This window comes from Bison bison, unplaced genomic scaffold, assembly GCF_000754665.1.
Source record: "Bison bison bison isolate TAMUID 2011002044 unplaced genomic scaffold, Bison_UMD1.0 scf7180017864167, whole genome shotgun sequence".
Classification (NCBI taxonomy): Eukaryota; Metazoa; Chordata; class Mammalia; order Artiodactyla; family Bovidae; genus Bison; species Bison bison.
In genome coordinates this window covers 7,625,777-7,626,270 of record NW_011494739.1, presented here as the reverse complement: position 1 = coordinate 7,626,270, position 494 = coordinate 7,625,777, and the positions used below count along the sequence as shown (strand labels likewise).

General features: G+C 72.7%; 1 protein-coding gene across 1 annotated transcript in view; it reads left to right on the top strand.

Annotated features, from left to right (window-relative positions):
- LAMA5 (laminin, alpha 5) overlaps positions 1 to 494 on the top strand; it is a 66,118-nt gene that overhangs the window by 47,495 nt on the left and 18,129 nt on the right. The window contains exons 32-33 of the mRNA XM_010841913.1: positions 41 to 242; positions 323 to 449. Coding sequence (XP_010840215.1) covers positions 41 to 242; positions 323 to 449 — 329 coding nt within the window. The remainder of the gene's footprint in view (positions 1 to 40; positions 243 to 322; positions 450 to 494) is intronic.

Sequence of the window (494 nt, the reverse complement as noted above, 5' to 3'; positions counted from 1 at the left end):
GCGGGGACACAGGAGCTCACCGGTGTATCCCCTGCCCCAGTGCTGCCTGCGTGCCCTCCCGCTTCTCGAAGCCGCCTCAGCCCGTGCTCCTCAGAGACTGCCAGGTGCTGCCGCTGCCACCCGGCCTCCCGCTGACCCGCTCGCAGGAGCTAACGCCGGGCGCACCCCCACCTGGGCCCCAGCCCCGGCCCCCCACTGCCGCGGACCCCGACGCGGAGCCCACGCTGCTGCGCCACCCCCAGGTGAGGGCCCGGCCAGGACTCCCAGCCTCGTGGGCACCCTGCCCCTCCTGGTGTGGGCTCACCGGAGCCTCTCCCTGCAGGGCACTGTGGTCTTCACCACCCATGTGCCCGCCCTGGGCCGCTACGCCTTCCTGCTGCACGGCTACCAGCCCGCCCACCCGACCTTTGCTGTGGAGGTCCTCATCAATGGGGGCCGCGTCTGGCAGGGTGAGCAGAGAGGGTGGACCCCTGGGTGAGAGGGCTGTCAGGGGT